Source organism: Oryctolagus cuniculus, chromosome 13, assembly GCF_964237555.1.
Source record: "Oryctolagus cuniculus chromosome 13, mOryCun1.1, whole genome shotgun sequence".
NCBI lineage: Eukaryota > Metazoa > Chordata > Mammalia > Lagomorpha > Leporidae > Oryctolagus > Oryctolagus cuniculus.
Window position 1 is genome coordinate 91,389,803 of NC_091444.1, and position 17,813 is coordinate 91,407,615.

Genomic DNA, 17,813 nt, shown 5'->3' on the forward strand with positions numbered 1-17,813 from the left:
AAACATACAATTGTAGCCACTACTTCCCTCTTCTAAAAAACAAGCTACATTGAGGCTCAGTCATCTTGCCACAGCAAGACACATGTAGCTCTGTAGGGTTTACCAGCCAATCCTATCCCCCTCTTACCAAATACATACCAGGGAGAGACGTCAGAAAATGGAAAGAAGAGGTGGGCATGAGAGGACATCTGCCCTGGACCAAGTTCTTTGCAGATCATCCACCTCCAGGCCCCTAGTGCTCAAGGGAGACTAGATTACCTACCCTCTGAGTGTGGGGGACCATGAAGTAGATGATATAGCATTACAGTCTTATCTGATATGGACTCTTCCCAGTGACTCTAAAAATCCACCTGTGGTGCAAGCATCCCGTGTGGGCACTGGTTCATGTTGCAGCTACTCTTTCCAACTGTCTGCTTATGGCCTGGGAAAGCAATGGAAAATAGCCCAAGTCCTTGGGTCCCTGCACTCATGTGAGAGCCAGGAAGAAGCTCCTCGTTCCTGGCTTTGGATTAGCTCTGCTCCAGCCATTGCAGCTATTTGGGGATGAACCATGGATGGAAGATATACATATATATATATATATATATACACATATATATATACACACACACATATATATACACACATATATATATATACACACACACACACACATATATATACATATATATATGGCAGGATTTCTTTATTGATTCATCAGTTGGTGAGCATCTAGTTTGATTCCATATCTTAGCCATTGTAAATTCAGAATTTATCTGAATTGGACCTGTATCTTGATGCCTCTATTGTATAAGTCTGTATCCATCCATGCTAAAGGGTAAGAGAATACATTTGGGAGTAAGGCAGGCTGATATGGGTCACTTAATTCTTTTACTACAGGGTCATAGGCCAATCAATCAACCCCTCAGCACTATAGTTGCCTAAATAGTAGGAAATGAACTACATTAACACATACATTGCAAAACTGGTTGGACAATTATAACAAGCAACAAATGTTAAGTACACAATATCCATCCAGCCCAGAGGAGAATACATAATGCATTTCTTTGCTTTCCATTAGTTAACAAATGCTTTTAAAAATCATGAAACCCTACCTTTTTCTATATTCTTTAGAATGCTCATCATCTAATAAAGAAAAGTAAATACATTTTAAATTAAATTAATGATAGAATAATATAGAATGTTATAATATATAGTACATTGTTAAAAATTACAGCTTTGGAGCCAGGTGTTTGACACAGAAATTATGATGCTTCTTTGATGCTCACATCATACTGGAGTGCCTGGGTTTGGGTCTCAGCTTTGCTTTCAAACTGAGCTCCCAGCGTACCCTGAGAGGCAGGAGGTTATGGGTTAAGTAATTGGGTCTTTGTGACCCATCCGAGTCCTGCTTTTGCCTGGCCCAGCCCCAGATATTGCAGGAATTTAGGGAGAAATTATCAGAGAGGGAAATAACACTCTCTGCTGGCTATCTATAGCTCTGCATCTCTACATTTCACATAAACTGAAAATAAAAATTAAAAAGAAAAGATGCTTTTGATCACACTTACAAATTATAGCAGAGTGATTATTAACTACATCATTGATAGCCATTATGGAACCTTACTTCTGCTACTTTGAAATTATCAATGTAAAGTGAATAATACAATTAATTAAGATGATATGGAAAACATATGCTCTATACAAAGACTGTAATCCAACTGAGAGACAATTGTATCACTAATAGAATAAGTATAAAAGACTGTAGGGTCCCAGTGCTATGTCACAGCAGATAAAGTCACTGCCTACAGTGCTGGCCTCCCTCATGGTTTCCAGTCCGAGTCTTGGCTGCTCCACTTCCAATCTAGCTTCCTGTTAATGGGTCTAGGAAATCAGCAATAGATGTCCCAAGTTCTTGGCCATGTAACCATGTGTGAGTAGCTGAGTTTGATTACCAACTCCATGTTCTGACTTCAGTTTGCTGCCTGTGCAAACTCAGAGAGGCAGTGAGGCTCAAGTAATCAAGCTCCTCCCAAGCACGTGGAAGACCTAGATGGAGTTCCTGACTCCTGTCTATGGCTTCCATCCAAACGAGGCCATTGTGAGCATTTGGAGGACAAATCCGTAGAGGGCAGCTTTGTTCTGTAAGTCTCCATGCCTCTCAGACACAGACATACACACACACACACATATATAGATAGAATATATAGATAGAATATATAGAACTTGGGACATCTATTGCTGATTTCCTAGACCCATTAACAGGAAGCTAGATTGGAAGTGGAGCAGCCAAGACTTGGACTGGAAACCATGAGGGAGGCCAGCACTGTAGGCAGTGACTTTATCTGCTGTGACACAGCACTGGGACCCTACAGTCTTTTATACTTATTCTATTAGTGATACAATTGTGTCTCAGTTGGATTACAGTCTTTGTATAGAGCATATGTTTTCCATATCATCTTTTTCTAAGTTACACAAATGCCACAAAGAGATAAAGGGCCACAATTAGTGATTTTCTTCAAACAATAGCACTTCAGATTATAAATATCCTACAATAAACCTCTAAAATTTCTAAATACTAGATTACTAAGAAAGATTAAGAAAAACACACATATGATTAATCATTGACTTATCTGTAACTGCTCTTCTGTGATCAACTACTTCTTATGTTTATATTTTTTCCTATGTTGGGACTAGCTGGAGAAGTTTTACCCGGATTTGTATTTACAATCTTCTCAAGTACAGCATTTTCTTGAAACAACGAAATGAGCTGGTAATTTTGCCTATGTATAAGAATGAATAAAATTGTTTCAGTATTGATAAGGACAACTATCAAATGTATCAAATCCTTAGAATATTTCTGATAGTTCAAAGTTAGTACCAGAACTGACATTATGCCACCGCACTTCATAATTATATGTTCTACAATATAATTTTCTTAAACTCATTGTTAAGATGAAAAACAGTTAAGTTGAAGAAGTCCTGAATTAAAGGTGGTATAACTCAATAAATTAACTAAAATTAGCATGACATAATAAGGTATCATAAACTCAGAAGACTCAGCTCTGTAGCCAACAGGTATGGACAAGTCACTTGTTTTAACCTCAAACTCTTCTAAAGAGCAAGGATTTTCCTTGCCCTGACTGTTGATGAACAACTTAATACGTTATCCCTATTAGTATTTTTGTTTGTTTGTTCTACTTAATACCTTTGGTTGAATACTGTAATCAACACACAGTTATTCTCAAGTGTTGAAACTTAACTGAAAAGTGATCGCTGTTAAATATAAGAGTGGGAATAAGAGAGGGAAGAGATGTACAATTTGGGACATGCTCAAGCTGACTTACCTCAAACGGTAGAGTTAGAAACATACCAGGGGATTCCAATTCAATCCCATCAAGGTGGCATGTACCAATGCCATCTCACTAGTCCCGGTGATCAATTTCAGTTCACAATTGATCATAATGATAGGAATAAGAGCCAAAGGGAGCACATAAACAAGACTAGTGTCTGAAAATACTAGCAGATAGAATATAAAAGGGAAAGAACGATCCAACATGGGAAGCGAGATACACAGCAGACCCATAGAATGGCAAATGTCCTAAACAGCACTCTGGCCTCAAAATCAGCCCTTAAGGCACGTGGCTCTGGCTGAAAAGCCCATGAGAGTATTACAGGCATGGGAAACCAAAACACTCTGGCAAAAAACAAAAAAAAAAAAAAAAAAAAAAAAACCAGCAACAACAACAACAAACCTAAATGAAAGATCTCCGCAAGTGAGATCCCAGTGAAAAGAACAGGTCATCAAAGAAGGAGGTACCTTTCTCGGAAGGGAGAAGAGAACTTCCACTTTGACTATGACCTTGTCTAAATATAATCAGAGTTGGTGAACTCAAAAGGCTTCCATAGCCTTGGCAACTCATGACAAGAGCCTAGGATGATTACTGATACCATAAACAAGAGTGTCAATTTGTTAAGTCAACAACAGGAGTCACTGTGCATTTACCCCTCATGTAGGATCTCTGTCCTTAATGTGCTGTACATTGTGATTTAATGCTATAACTAGTACTCAAACAGTATTTTTCACTTTGTGTTTCTATGCGGGTGCAAACTGTTGAAATCTTTACTTAATATATGCTAAACTGATCTTCTGTATATAAAGAGAATTGAAAATGCATCTTGATGTGAATGGAAGGGGGGAGGGAGAGGGTAAGGGGAGGGTTGCGGGTGGGAAGGAAGTTATGGGGGGGTGAGCCATTGTAATCCATAAGCAGTACTTTCGAAATTTATATTCATTAAATAAAAGTTAAAAAAAAGAGTAAGGATTTTCCTATGTCTTCACTAGTAGTTATAGAGATTTAATGCGTTATAAAATATATAAATACTCAATGAAATGAAGCAATGGAATACTTTGTTCTTGAAATTTACTACTGAAACTATTTTGGAATCCCGAAGGAAAACTGTAGTGTGTTTTTTCACTGTTCAGGCTACAAGAAATGTCATTAGTTTCTCATTCTGGCTATTAGTTACTCCATACAGCTGTAACCATAGATACCTCATCTACTTAACATATTGCAGCTACATGCATTTGTAAATATATCACTTCACTAAGTCAGGGAACACAATTGATGTGATCATTCACACTAAGGGTACTAAACTAAGAGCTGTCAAGTACTGGCAGACTATTACTATCCCTGTTAAGGATTCAAACTCTGAACCAGTTGATATTTCCTAGTGTGATGCTTAACGTCCCTGTTCAACTCCACCTAACTTGGAAGATCAAACTCCACTTTATTACATGGTTTCTGAGAAGTTATGCATGGGGCTTAGCTCACTTAAATCCATATAACATACTTTAGATTCAGAAAATTCTCAAGAATGGCTTGTTGTAAGGCAGAATTTAAAACTACTTTGAAAATCTGATATAAAATGCACATAATTTAGAAGATTTTCATTTTCACTAATACAGCAAACAAATCACCTTAGGTCCAACACATACTCTGGAGCACAGTAACATACATGGGACATTCCACAAACCAAGAACTTATGTGCCCAGAATATAAAGAAGCCTTAGGGTACATATCTGGTGCAAAACATTAAATAAACTCTCATCTTTTCCTACATTATCTGAATTTGTCTGACAACAGAATGGTACCAAGTAGAAACTACTAGCAAAGTCAAGAACCTTATAAAGAACACGTCATGAAGGTTTAAGGCTAAGAAGAAGATGCCACCTGAGGTTCTCATAAATAGCCTATTTTTAGCTACATACATGCCAAAACCTAGAAAGCCAGAGTGGGGTGTTAATACTTTGTGGACAGTGACTGAGTATATAGGCATATGTCAGTCAACAAATAGACATTTTAATCTCAGGATATAAGTGCACATCACCACGAAGACTGGGGATCTGGATCAGTAAAAGAATCCTGGTAACAAAGGTCTATCATTACTAGACTGCAGGGGAAGCTTCCCTAGCAACATGGAAGCAATAAAAAATAAGAATTATTAGAACCCCATCTCTCTGATGAAGGGAAATTGCCTTGAGAACCTCATCTCTCTGATGAAGGAAGATTGCCTTGTCAGGCTTATGGAACTTCTTGGCTTCTTGTAAAACTCAAGAAAAAGAATTTAAGAGGCAGCTCCCAGAACAAAATATGAAATTTCCTGCTAATCTGGACACTGAAGGCCTAACCAACTAAGTAGAACTAGGAAGGTGTGACACTGTTTGGAGGGTCATGGCAGGGGTTGTATTATGAAATGATATGGATAATGTGGGCAGCCGCAGGGATAAAGACCTTCAAATCTCTGAGATAAAGAATTTGTACCCATCTGTACTTCTAACTAGCCAACCTTTCTCTTTGGTTTCTTTTTGTTTTAAAGATTTATTTATTTACTTGAAAGTCAGAGTTACACAGAGACAGGAGAAGCACTAGGAGGAGGAGGATGGGGGGAGGGGGAGAGGGAGGAGGAGGAAGAGAGGGATGAGGAGGAGAGAAGGCTTCATCTGATGGTTCACTCCCCAGTTGCCTCAATGGCCAGAGCTGCACCGATTTGAAGCCAGGATCCAGGAGCTTCCTCTGGGATTCTCATGCGGGTGCAGGGGCCCAAGGACTTGGGCCATCTTCTACTGCTTTCCCAGGCCATAGCAGAGAGCTGGATTGGAAGTGGAGCAGCCAGGAATCAAACCGGCGCCCATATGGGGTGCCAACACTTCAGGTGGCAGCTTTACCCTCTACATCACAGCACCTGCCCCTCTGTTTAGTTTCTGACTGTTGAAGTAAAGGGACTCACTGCCATTCCAAAAACTGTGAGAGCTAAGTCATCTGAAAACATGAAGTACGTACACCTCAACTTCATGTTGATTACAATGTTAGTGTAAACACTTACATATTACGTTTTTGAAGAGCATAATCCCTAGCAGAATGTCCAGCAATGTCTTCAGAAAGCACATCAACCCCTAGTTCAAGAAGCATGTGTACTATGTCTTCCGTATTATACCATCCTGCAAACATGAGGGATGTTCTAAAATAACAGAAAGAGAACTTCATTAAAAACTTCAATGAGGCTACTCAAACAGTTGAGTGGCTCTATTTTACCAAGTTAATATCTTGCCTATGTTTATGTGATCATTTACTTGTATTAATGGACATAAGCATCTTGGAATATCAAATGCTCATCTCCAGAAATTATCTCCAGGCTTAAAGAGAAAGAAACAAAATAAAGCCTCTTGTCTAACTGGGGTATTCCATGGAAGTTACTAATTTGAAGTCTTTAAGGGATAGTAACACCATTGAGATCACTTGTTTAAACCAGGCAGTTTTAAGTGAAGAATTCACTCTTACTTCCCCAGTTTTAAATATTAAATATATCCCTGTCAGGTAAGTAAAAGCTATCTGAAAGCATAAAGCTCTTATATTATATGGCAATAATAGTCACAGCAGTTTCAGTTAGCAATGGTGACAACCACCTGTCAGCTACTGAATTACATTTTATATATGACATTATATACAACTACAACTGAAAGATAGGATACATTACTATCCCACTTTCACTTCAGGTTAGATTTAATAGTTAATGTTCCCAAGGTTGCACACCAAACAGGTTGGACATCTGAGAATTAAACCTTGTGCTATATGTCTTTTCTCTTTCTCATTTATTATTTGTCGTCATCAAAGGAAAAGCTTATCTAAGTACATACATGTCTTCCCTCTTCCCATACTAATTACAAATAAAATTATAAGGATCAGGCATTTAATCTTGGTATTACGACACCAATTAAGAAGTCCCCTTCTCATATCAGACTACCTGGTTTGATTGCCAGATCCAGCTTCTATGTGTAGCCTCCTACTAATACAGACCCCGGAAGACAAGACATTAGTTATATTCAGCTTAGATAATTAGATTCTTGCAACTACATGAACGTCTTTATTGCATTCTTAGCTCCAAGCTTCAATCTGGCCCAGCCTGAACTGTTGCAGGCATTTGAGCAATGAAACTGAAGGGAGAGAGTTCTAATTCTCTCTCTCTCTCTCTCCCTCCCTCCCTTCCTCCCTCCCTCCCTCTCTGTTTCTCTAATCTCTCTCTCTCATAGAATTTTTTAAAAACCATGCTTTTAAAAATATCAAATATCAAAATAAAGCAGAATGAAAAAACTGATAAAATCATACTATCTGCTAATAACCACCTACAGTCGCTTAGGTGTAACTTAACATCAATATACTTTGAAGAAAGAAATTAACCAAAAAAAAGTCAGCAAAAAGACAAAATGATTTTCGATTCCTATTTATGTATACTACAGCATTTTTAAAAGTAGAGTATGTGGGCACCGGATTCTGTCCTGGTTGCCCCTCTTCCAGGCCAGCTCTCTGCTGTGGCCAGGGAAGGCAGTGGAGGATGGCCCAAGTGCTTGGGGCCTGCATCCCATGGGAGACCAGGAGAAGCACCTGGCTCCTGCCTTTGGATCAGTGCGGTGCGCCGGTGGCCATTGGAGGGTGAACCAACGGCAAAGGAAGACCTTTCTCTCTGTCTCTCTCTCTCACTGTCCACTCTGCCTGTCAAAAAAAAAAAAAAAGAGTAGAGTACGTAGGAAAAAATTTCTTTAAGATTTTTTATTTATTTATTTGACAGAGTTGGACAGTGAGAAAGAGACAGAGAGAAAGGTCTTCCCTCCGTCGGTGGAAAAATTTTAAAAATATTACAGAATGTTTAAGAAGCTCAATAGTGACGCATATTTATTAAAACAGTAAAACTAAAATGAATAACCTTTCATTAATATCAGACTATACAACCAAAAATCAGATTACTATTAAAATATATCAGTCACTATCATAAGAGAATATGACCATTCCTATGTAGCTCGTTGTGTTGGACAGTATGCATAATTGCTTTCCTACCAGATAGATTTTTATTGTTACTTTTCATTGTATCTCAATAATATACTAACATTTTATTTCATATTTCTGACTTGAATGACTTTATAACTGATAAACATCACTGAGTTTAAAATATAGAATGCAATAATTTACCTGTGTAGATTATCAATTGCGAAAACGTCTGCATTCTGTAATATTAAAAATTTAACCATACTTTCTTGGTTTTGTTGAATAGCCACTAAAAGTGGTGTGAGGCCAGTCTGTAAAATGATTCACAATTCACATTATTACATATTTCTCAACAGAATTGAACATATTTCAGATGACAATGCAAACTCGGACATCAAATGTGGAAGGTAAATTAAAGGAGGCTCTTTCTTCCCACCCTGTGCTTCCACATGTGCTGCACATTCCTCTTAAAACTCTCCTCTCCATTGCCTCATTGCATGGAACCTACTCATCACCAAGACTCACTCCAAACAATTGCATTCCAGGATTCATTGCTTCCATCAAAACACTCACCATGGAATATAACAATTATTTGATTGCATGCAATAAAAACATAAGGTTGCCTCTGGAAGGCAAGGGCTACATGTTTTACCTCTGTAGCCCTAAACCCTAAGACATAGTAGTTAATATTTCAAGCATTCTTATTCAACTGATGACCTCAATTATTGTCCCAAGAACAGTGTTTCTCAATACATATTTCCAAGAATATTTACTATTGCACAAATTATATACTGTCCACCAACAGAAAAATGTCATGATCATCTGTTTGAGAAATATAACAAAGCCATGCATCCTGTGTTCCCCTAGGTGGGGAGAGAAGCAAACTGGAGGGTATCTGCCTTTTAAAAATAGGAAACCTTCTGTACAGCATACAACTCAGTAATCTGAGCTTAAGGATCCCTGATTGGAATCCTTCAGATAATCCTGACAGTCAGAGGTGTGCATCAGTCTCCCAAATTTTATATTTTGAAACAATTTACAGAGGCAAACTATACACATCTCTGCACCATGTTCAGTCGATTCCTTTGAGTCTTTGTATCAGCTGGCAATGCATTTCCAAATGATTTTGTATAAAGCAGGTATTAACATGTAATATCTTAACTTTTCTTAGCATCACCTAATTCACAAAAAGAAAGATCAGGCCCAACATGTAGTAAACAGGGCACACCCAATATACCATTTTCCAACAGTTAAATAACCATCCATTTGTATTTAAATCTGACAGGTTTTGGTCAAATGGATATTTGAGATACAGGAATGTTGAAACTGAACTATTAAAAGAATGTCCATCCATATTCTTAACACTACCATGACTTTCAATTTTAAGTCTGCCATAGTGATTATGTGTCAGCGCTCCATGAATTCAACACAACAAGATTTGATTGTGTATCCTAAAGCTTCAACGAGGAAAAAGGTTCATAATTTGCTCTAATTCTAACCATAAAGCCCTACTTGCAATATACATTTCTTTGTAAAACTATCCATAAGCGTTATTCTGTAGGCTGAGAATTATTAGTATTATCTCTCTTTGAATTTGTAACTACAAAGGAAGAGAAAGACAGATAAAATCAGAGGTTAGTATTGTTGGAATGTAGCATCCATCAAACTCTAACTCTTCTCAAGATTCTTAATAGTTTTTGAGACCTAAGAACTTACACATTAAAATTAACAGTTTGGTGGTTCTTAACAAGGGTTTTATCAGACTCTCAGAGATAGGTTTTTAAGTATACATGTAAAGACATAGTAAGATTTACTGAAATAAAATACTCTTGGGAGAGACTAGACTTGTGTTTCCAGGTCATTCTGATATACAACTCCAGCCGAGAACTGCTGCAGCAGCAAACCACCACTTCCATCTCTCCTCTCACACACATCATTTGGAGACTTGACCAAAACGAGGAATGAGTAAGAGACACACACACTGAACATCCCATCTCATTTTTCTTGAGTAGGAATAAATCAACTAACAGGAAACTCAAAGTCCAACTTTGATTTATTTGTAGGATCCTTTTCTTCTACTTTCCCACAAAGACATTCTCTATTTGAGAGCTGAGTTTAGACACTTTTCCTCAGCAGCTCTTCCTACCAGAATAAAATGTCAATCATTTGTTCTTCCCTCTTGTTTTCTACATTCATCACCACCTAGTCACTCCAAATATGGTTCCCCAAAGCAAATTTACAACTTATTAATGATATTAACGAAAGTACAAGTTATTATACTTTCAATCAAAGAATGCTTGGTCTACACAAAACTCAACAAAAACAAATCAAAAATCCCATCTCCATATTTTCCCTCAATTACCTAATTTACAAATGTTTCATTCTTCTATCCTTTTCCCTTGCAAATTTTCCCAGTTAACCCTTGACACTCTAAGTTAACTTTGAGATAAATAAACTTATTTAGGAAATTGACAGCAACAGCCATATTTCTGTTTACTACAACATGTTTTTTTCTTGAGTTTTAAGCAAAAGCTTTTGTCAAGACAAAATTGGACTTCTCCTGTTTTTGCACCACTTAGAAAAAAGTAACTGGGAAAAATATCCTTGAAAATATGTCTGACCTTTAACAAATTCAGTGCTTTCATAAATACTGGCCATAAATGCCTCTCAGTCTGTCCTTTCCAGTATTTCTGCAATGGTATCAATATTTAAACTTAAATCTTGGACAGTTTTCATAAAATATCTTCATTCGATGCAGCTTGTACTCCCAAATATGAGAAACTGCTTCTATACATGTCAATGTTTTAAAAATGTATTTCCAATAGTCTAAACATTAAGTTAGATGATCCATACCTCATTTTTCTTTTCGATATCTGCATTGCTGGAAAGCAGCTTTTCGGCCATTCTTGTATTTCCTCCGTAGGCCGCATAGTGGAGAGCAGTGTTGCCAATTTCATCCTCAATATTTGGATCAGCCCCATGATCCAATAAGAGTGTAGCACAATTCTCAGCGGGACACTGTACAGCCTGCCAGTAATACACCAATCATAAATTGTAACTTCTAGAAATTCAAAGAAAAACTCCCCATCCCAATGGTTTCACCAGTTAGTCATATATAAATAAGATAAATTCATTTTTTATTCTAAGTATGTAAACCAAGCCCTTCCTATACTGGGATGGTTGGGCACTCTATACCTTTATCAGCGGTGTTGCAGCCCTTTTATCTTGCGGATCAAGTAGACATCTTCGGCTTATGAGGAAAGCTACCATGTCTTGGTGGCCTTTTGCACAGGCCCAGTGCAGAGCGGTCCTATAGGAAATTAGATTGCACAATCACAAAACAGGCAATTTCTCATGTAATTGTAAGGATAAAATAGCATATTCCCCTGCCCTCAAAACAAATGCTTTTCTTCTGAACAAAGAACTTTATCATCTCTTCTTGTCATTAAACTAATGAAAGAGAAGCCTATTAAAGAAAAATAACATGATCAGTACATTAACCACAGCTTGGTTAAATCCTACTTTAAGTTATGACTAGAACTTTGAGTATCTCAATTTCCTGATTAAAAGAATGGGGAGAAAAAGAGTAGTTGTCTCAGTTTACCATTGTGATGCTTAAATGAAAATCTATGTAAAATATTTAGAACAGTTGCTGACACAACTAACAGCTCAGTAATTGTCAGACATAGTCATTACTAATACCATGACTTAAAAACAGCATTTTTATTGAGTAATATAATTATCCTGACTTTCCATATATTCTTGAAGCATTAGAGAAAATATTATATTTCACTGACTCTTTATATGCTCAATGCCTCTCACTTTATCATTTCTCACATTGAAGTGCTGCTTATAATTCATTACTTTTCCCACTGTAATTGGCAGCATTTAAAAATTTAGCATCTATTGAGATAATTCAACGGTTCTATGGTTTTCTTCTTTGATTTCTTAAGGTGATGTATCAGATTTATTAATCTGTATATGTCAAAATGTCTATGTACATCAGGGATAAATCCCATTTCATCTGGGTGAAGGATTTTATTAGATGTGTTGTTGGATTCCATTAGCTAGAATTTGTTAAGGATTTTTATCTGTGTTAATCAGTGACACTGGTCTATAGTTGTCTTTCTTGGTTGTTAACTTTTTTTCCTGGTTTTGGAATAAAGTGATATAAACATTTGAACCAATGGAAGAGATTACAGAGCTTAGAAATTCATCTATGCATCTACCATCAACTGATCTTTGTCAAATGTGCTACAATCACTCCCTGGGGAAAGGACAGTCTCTTAATCAACTGGTGCTGTGGAAATTTGATCTCTGCATGCGGAAGTAGGAAACAAGATCCATACTTTATAGCTTTCACAAAAAACAACACACAATGGTTCTGGGATCTAAACCTAGGACTCAGAACCATACAATGACTAGAAAAAAAACATAGGGGAGACACCATAATTCATTGGCATAGTCAGGGACTTCTTGGATTAGACATCAAAAGCACAGGGAATAAAGGCAAAAATAGACAAATGGAGTTAAATCAAGATAAGAAGCTTCTCCACAGTAAAGAAAACACTCAACAAAGTAAAGAGGCAATCAACAGAATGGGAGAAAACACTGCAAGCTATACATTGGATAAAGGAATAACATCCAAAATACATACGAAGTTCAAGAAACTCAACAACAACAAAACAGAAAATACAGTTAAGAAGTGGGCAGAAGAATTAATAGACATTTTTCAAAGCATGAAATACAAATGGACAACAAACACATGAAAAAATGCTCAGGATCGCTAGGCATCAGGGGAAGGCCAATGAATTCCACATTCACCCTAGTTAGAATTGTGTTCATCCAAAAATCAAAAAATACAAAAAATGCTTGTGAGAGTGTGGGGAAAAGGTACCCGAATACACTGTTGATGGGAACGTAAATTAGCACAACTATTAAGGAAGACAGTCAGAATATTTCTCAAAAATCTAAAAATAGTAATGCAATATGACCCAGCTATTCCACTCCAGAGAATTTACCCAAAGGAAGTAAAATCAGCATATGAAAGAGTTATCTGTAACCCAATGTTTATAGTAGCTCAACTCACAATAGCTAAGATATGGAATCAACCCAGATGTACATAAACTGATGACCACATAATGTGTGCTATGTAACCATGATGGAATACTATTTAACCATAAAAATGAAATCCTGTCTTTCACAACAATATGCAGTTGGAGATCATTAAGCTTAGGGAAATACACCAGTCCCAACAAGCAACTAAAACATTTTCCTGGATTTGTGGTAACTGACATACAGAGTACAAAATAGGCATATGAGTGAAATCGACATTTTTAGATTTGATTGCATATAGCCCTTATCTATATTCCTGAGAAAACATTGTTTTTCCACTTACTACTTATTGAATTCTTTATTTAGTGGAAGGTTAAGCTTGTGATTACAAAGTGAAGTGAAACTTGGTCATTGTAAAAATTAAAAGAAAAATAAGAAAGTAGGAGAGAGGGTAGGAGTCAGGCAAGGAGGGAGGGTAGGGTGGGAAGTACCATTATGTTCTTAACATTGTATATATGAAATACATGAAGTGTGTTATCTTTATATAAAGTGTTTTTATAAAACAGAAAAAATGGCTCATTGATACCTACTGATCACACAATCCATGGTGCCTAACAATAAGCGCAAAATAGCATATAAAAACACATTTATGGCAACTCTAGCCATATGACTGGCATTAAATTTTAGTTTCTAAAAGTTCTATAGTTTGGAAGAGACAGCTAACATTACAAACATGTTTAAAAACAAAGTAATTCTTTAATCTCAATAATATTAAAAATTTAACTAGTGTCTACATCATTCTGGAAATGACAAGATAAAGAAAATTTCACAAGAATTCAAATACCTATAAGTGACAATTTTAATCACATTTTGTTGGCTAACACAGTCCACAATTTGTGTGTATGTATAAACACTTTTCTCACTTGTTATACAGATTGCCTACATATTTGTATTTCCACATGCATCTGTGGGACTCCCCACCTTTAATGGTCACCTATCAATGCAATCTATGAATGTGCCATAATTTATAGGCCCATTATGTAGGTTCTTCTTAACATATGGCCATTTTAAGCAGTTATAAGAGAAACAAATGGCATGCCTACCTCTAAAAGTTATTTTAAAAGAATGAAATTGAAGGGTGGTGGGCATATGCATTTTTCAAATGTGACACAGGGGGCTGGCACTGTGGTGTAGCAGGTAAAGCCACCACCTGCAGTTCCAGCATCCCATATGGGTGCCAGTTTGAGTCCCAGCTGTTCCACTTCTGATACAGCTCTCTGCTATGGCCTGGGAAAGCAGCAGAAGATGGTTTGGGTCCTTGGGTCCCTGCTTCCACGTGGGAGACCCAGAGAAAGCTCCTGGCTCCTGCCTTAGGACTGGCACAGCTCTAGCCATTGTGGCCAATTGTGAAGTGAACCAGCAGATGGAAGACCCCCCCCGCCTCTCTCTCTCTCCCCCACCATAACTCTTTCAAGTAAATAAATAAATCTTGAAAAAAAGTGACATAGTACTTAGAACCAAATTCTCAATATAAAAAGTCACAAGCAATTTGACCTTTACCCCTAATATTGATATTCATTATCATAAACTATGTGGATGGAATGTAGCATTTCATTCATCTTTCAAATTAAATTCTTTTTCTCACCAGAGACACTGAATACTGTTTTCTATGTCCACGGATCACTTGTATACCTACAACACATACATATCCCAATTTAAAATTAAGTTCAGCGTTGTTTTCCGGCTTTGCACAGATTTCTGTAAAATGAAGATCCATTTTTTTTTCACCTGAAATATACTTGTTGTAAAAATGTTTTGAAGATATATTGTTTTGTTATTTTCATCCAGATACACAGGAAGTTTTATTTTTATTTTCCTAAGCAAATATTCAGAGTAATTCCTTAAAAACTGCTTATTTAAAAGGCAGAGTGAAAGGGAGAGGAGGAAAGGTACAAAGAGCTGCCATTAACTGATTCATTCCCCAAATGCCCACAACAGCCAACAACGGGCCTGGCCAAAGCTCAGGGGGTCAGATCAGAAGCAAAGTAGGGAGGACTCCAACCTGTACTCAGCTATGAGACACCAAAATCCAAAAGCAGTGACTTCACCCACTGTGCTGAACTGTTCACCCCAGAATGTTTGCTTTTGACTTCAGTCTTAAGTCTTTGGCCACTAAAAAATTTATTGCTCCACATTTGTGTTTTGTTCTGAAATTTTTCTCACATTGTTTATTTACAACTTTTAATTCTACCAGAAATTTAGCTTTGTGTTATAAAAATCTAGTTTTCCTCCTTTAAGAAGTATTTCATGTGTAAGTAATCTTTGTTTTCTTATGAATATTAAATGTAACCAGTATCAAGTTCTAAATTTTTTTTCATGTTTTTGGATTTCCAATTCATTTGCCCTTTCAACTGTCAGAAACCTGATTAATTTCTAAAAACAGCACATGTTTACATTTAAAGCAGCACCTCATTACTTCCTACATTACAAATGAGTGTTAGCAGAGCAGTAAATGACAAGTAGAATGTGTAACTCAAAATTTTTAAACTTTGATATTTTTGTTTGGCACATGTAAGACTGATAAAACTGAAAGCTCACTTTTTGGTAAACATGAGTTCTCTCATGCCAAGGTTTCCTTCTACAATCCCATGTACACGCAGGTGTGAACTGACATCAAACAGGTATTGGGTTTACTCAGACTTTAACCCAGGGGTTGAGAGATTATGGAAATTTTCTTGTTATCTTTTTGATCATGTGTATCACAACGTGGATCTAGACTTGTGTACATAAACATGGACTGGTGTCCAGGGAAGCAAGCAGGGGAGCCTGGCGAGGGCTTCCTGCACTGGGCCCTGCTGTCCACCCTCCAGTACCTGCTCTTGTGGTCCACGTCATCCACACCGCTTCTTCTACAACCCAGGATTTTCTCCACTGCGCCCACATTGCCCGCGCTGGCAGCTCTGTGAATGGCACCAAGCTCCCAGTAAAGCAGGCGGTATCCAAAGTGCGGCCGCCTCTTCAAGTGTTTTTTCTCGAACTCAGTAACAGTCCAAGCAGGCTTTCTCTCAAACTTCCTAACAGACCAGGAGAAAAATTTCTCCATAAGGAAGGCTGTCAGGGGCTTTCAGCCACCTTTGCAGCAAAATATGCAGAAATGTGGCAGTCTGGCCACCATGTAACACGGGAGCTTCGCGGTTTCTCCCCTCTCAGCTCAGAATAACTGTCGCACAACAACTGCCGTGCATGCGCACCAGGCTAAGCCCCGCCCCTTCCGCTCCCGGACATTCCTTCCTCTTCCTCCAGACTCCGCCCAGAAGCCCCTCCCCCTCTGAGGCGGCCCCTGCACTCACTCCTGGTTGGCTGTGAACCCGTCCTCTGGGCCATGGGCTGTGCTGCTTGCACCACTTTCTCCTGCGGCCTGGACTCAGCAGAACTAGGCAGAGGGAGGGCCAGGAAATGGGAAGGGGGGTGCCCCCCAGGGAGCACGGCCGCCCCCTCCCAGCAGGGCAGCCCCACAGCTTTCCCCTGGGCTCAGGAGATAGTGGACTGTGTGTCCAGGTGGCTTGGGCCCTGGTGAGGCTTCACCCATGGGCCACACGTGCCCCTCTCCCCTGGGCTCAGGCACATGGTTGCGGGGATGTGACAGGTAGGGGGCGGCCTCGACCTGCTGCTGGCCCCTCCACTGGCTTCTGGGGCTGGCGCGCTCAGCCACCAGTAAACAAGTGGTGAGCCGGCAGCAGGGGAGACGATGACCACCACGGATGCCATCGCTTCCCTCTGGCACAGCCCCTCACCTCCCCAACCCCCGTCAGCCCCAGTTGGGGCATTTCTGTGGCACCGAGATGCCTCCCTCTCTGGGCTCAGGTCACTGCTCCAGGCAGTCCAATTCTAGCAGGGTGCAGCACATGTTTGGGGGAAGGGGCTTCTCCTGGGGAGCCAGCAGATGGCTTCTTTTGAGAGGTGGATTCTTGCGCGTGCCTGGTTCTGCCCAGTGAGACCCAGGCCCGCTGCTTTATTCTGGGGGCAGACAAGGAGGCAGATGGAGCCAGAGGGCCTGCGGGGGCTCCATCCGCCCCATCTGTCATGCCTCCCCCTAAGCCCTGGCTGTGGTCAGAGTCTGCCCCGCCCGCACTATAGGAGCTAGTGGGGGTCCCAGGCGGTGGTGCTGAAGCTGCCAGGCTGTGGATCCTCTCCAGCGCCAGATCTCCTGCCCTTTGGCCTCCACGGCGTGGCAGCCATGACAGCAAGAACTGCAGTTCCACCAGCCCTCTTGGCCCTGTAGAGACTCTGCTTGCCTTGTGCCTCAGACATGTGAGGGAAATGGAGCGGCCAGATGTCCCTCAAGCAGAAGGGCTGGAACAGTATCTCAGCTCTGGGGAGTAAAACAACTTCCCCAGATATCACTGCCCAGGTACCCTGGGCCTGGAAAGAGGGGCTTGAAAGCCCAGAGGGGCTGGC

At 39.2% G+C, this 17,813-nt stretch overlaps 1 protein-coding gene across 25 annotated transcripts in view; it reads right to left on the reverse strand.

Moving 5' to 3' along the window:
• LOC103352179 (putative ankyrin repeat domain-containing protein 20A3) overlaps positions 1-17,813 on the reverse strand; it is a 144,980-nt gene that overhangs the window by 113,733 nt on the left and 13,434 nt on the right. For 11 of the 25 annotated variants that reach the window (XM_070055934.1, XM_070055927.1, XM_070055933.1 and 8 more), the window contains exons 1-7: positions 16,229-16,589; positions 11,496-11,610; positions 11,154-11,327; positions 8,505-8,611; positions 6,367-6,501; positions 2,692-2,762; positions 1,095-1,125 (exon numbers count right to left, since the gene is read on the reverse strand). In XM_070055934.1, coding sequence (XP_069912035.1) covers positions 1,095-1,125; positions 2,692-2,762; positions 6,367-6,501; positions 8,505-8,611; positions 11,154-11,327; positions 11,496-11,610; positions 16,229-16,458 — 863 coding nt within the window. In that variant the 5' untranslated portion in view covers positions 16,459-16,589. Of the gene's footprint in view, positions 1-1,094; positions 1,126-2,691; positions 2,763-6,366; positions 6,502-8,504; positions 8,612-11,153; positions 11,328-11,495; positions 11,611-16,228; positions 16,590-16,705; positions 16,789-17,813 lie in introns of those variants that run through there. The other 14 variants (XM_070055916.1, XM_070055925.1, XM_070055936.1 and 11 more) reach the window with 4 other exon arrangements.